At 31.6% G+C, this 2,228-nt stretch overlaps 1 protein-coding gene across 1 annotated transcript; it reads left to right on the top strand.

Annotated features, from left to right (window-relative positions):
• The first annotated feature begins 1,464 nt into the window (after positions 1 to 1,464).
• On the top strand, positions 1,465 to 2,228 carry LOC110867338. Its single transcript, XM_022116415.2, has one exon. It carries the CDS (start codon positions 1,557 to 1,559, stop codon positions 2,025 to 2,027), a length of 471 nt encoding a protein of 156 aa, XP_021972107.1. The 5' UTR covers positions 1,465 to 1,556; the 3' UTR covers positions 2,028 to 2,228.

The following is a 2,228-nucleotide window of genomic DNA, read 5'->3' as shown; positions in this document are numbered from 1 at the left end:
TTGGGTGCCTGAAATAGGGTTACTCGTGGCTCACAATGCGTCTATAGAAATAATGAAAAAAAGCTCGTAAGGTATTACGTATTATTAATCAGCTATATACATTGATACACCTAATCAAAAGACAATAATAATAATAATAATAATAATAATAATAATAATAATAATAATAATAATAATAATAATAATAATCAATCATACTAATAAACAAAAATCCTTTTTAGACATGTGTCATTCTCTGGTAATTTCTCACTTTTATTTTTTTATTTATCTCTTTTATTAAATAATAATAATATTATTAAACATCAATCTAACTAAATCTATTTATCTCTTTTGTTTTCATAATCTGAAGTTGATTTCTTTTTCAAATCTAAAGTTTTAACCTTTAGCAAGTTAAGTCTAAAGTTTCAATCTTTGGTATTTTAACCCCTTTAATTAATTTGATTTTTCACTTCTAATTCAAAAGTTTTCATCTTTTGCAATTTAAGCCCATTAATTTTTTTTACTTTCAACCCAAAGCTTTTCATCTTTCGCAATTTAATCTCAACACTTTTTTTACTTTCAAATAGTCTCTTATATATTTTTCATCTTTCATAAGTTCTCCGTTTAACGTGTCGTTCTAAATTTCCGAGTTAACAGGCCGCAACGTGCGTGTGGGGTTCAACGTTTTTTCATCTATTTTTTTTCCTGTTTGACATGTCCGTCGCAGCACGTCTATTTTTCCTGTTTGATAGGTCTGTCGCAACGTGCGAGTCAGAGATCGACTTAGTTATTTTTTTCTCTATTTTACACATAGGCTCGTGGTCATGTGAGAAACATTTGTCTTTCATCTAACATGATATATAACTAATGAATCCCCGCCGATTGCGGCGGGCGGTAATTCTAGTAATAATAATAAAACCTAATCAAATCATATCTATGTTTTCTCTAATAGATTTATCGCTAACAATGTTCACAATTAACTCATTATTTGTAAATTATATAATCCAAGCAAAAATCACTCAAATATAATAATTTTCCTTCTATTTTAGTAGTTTAGCATATGTTTTGTTAAAGACTCGTATAATTGAACATTGTCATTACTTGTTATGTGAACATTCTATAGAAACATACAGAAAATCGTTAAAACGATTCAACCCACCAAACTAAAAGTTGACTAAACTTTAAGTTTAACTCGTATTATTACAAAGCTAGAGTTCGAATGAGTGATCTCTACCTTTATAATCTTGTATTATTACAAGCTCTAGTTCGAATTAGTGATCTCTACCATTATAATCTTTTGGCACCCAAGGTTTATCCATCTTCCATTTCGGGTATATACTTTAAGTCCCACATCATAAAATTACATGGACTTCACTACCCCTTTGGAAAATCCAAGAATCACGATTGCATGTGAAAAACAAAAACAAAAAGTAATAATAACAATAACAATAATAATAATAATTCATATAAAAAAAAGTTTGCATAAAACCCTCTTTCCTCTCACATTCATCTTCATAATATATCCCACCATAATTTCTTTAGGTGGAATAAGAGCTTCCAAGAACTCAAGATTTCAAATGGGTCGAGAAATACAACCCTGCCCATCTCAAACACATGCTCGAACCGAAAAAAGACGCGGTGGGAACCAAGGGGAAGACGACGGATCAATGGACTGTTCTGGTAAGGCATGTCAGTCTTGCACGGGGAGGGTGATCGCTGACTGCGTGGCGGTGTGTTGTTGTCCTTGCGCGGTCATAAACTTCTTCACACTCACATTTCTTAAGCTTCCATGGATGATGGGGAGGAGATGTTTGAGTAAAAGAAAGAAGAAAAAGAGGTTAGAAATTGAGGGTAAAGATGAAATTTCAAGAAAAGATCAAGGAGAGAATGGGGATTTAGCTAAAGTAACCAACATTGAAGAAGTTGAAGAAGGAAGTTGTAAGTATAGTGCAAGGTTTGAAGCTGAGAGGGTTTGGTTAGAATTGTATAGAGTTGATAATTTGGGCTTTGGTAGGGTTTCATTTAATGGCATCCAATCACTTGGCTAATTAGTAGTAGAATTATTATTATATTATTATATTATTATTAGGTTTAAATTTTGATCTAAGGTGCATTGATATGGATTGTACTACATGGGTTGATGTATTAACATAATCCCATAAATGATTATTGTTTGCATGGTTCATTACATAGTACACACACTACTATAGAGTTTGCTTGTCGTGTTGAATGAGACTCATTTACCTTTA

The sequence above is a fragment of the Helianthus annuus genome, chromosome 7, assembly GCF_002127325.2.
Source record: "Helianthus annuus cultivar XRQ/B chromosome 7, HanXRQr2.0-SUNRISE, whole genome shotgun sequence".
In the NCBI taxonomy this organism is placed as follows: domain Eukaryota; kingdom Viridiplantae; phylum Streptophyta; class Magnoliopsida; order Asterales; family Asteraceae; genus Helianthus; species Helianthus annuus.
The sequence above is the reverse complement of the archived record's forward strand: the minus strand, read 5'-3'. Positions and strand labels throughout refer to the sequence as shown.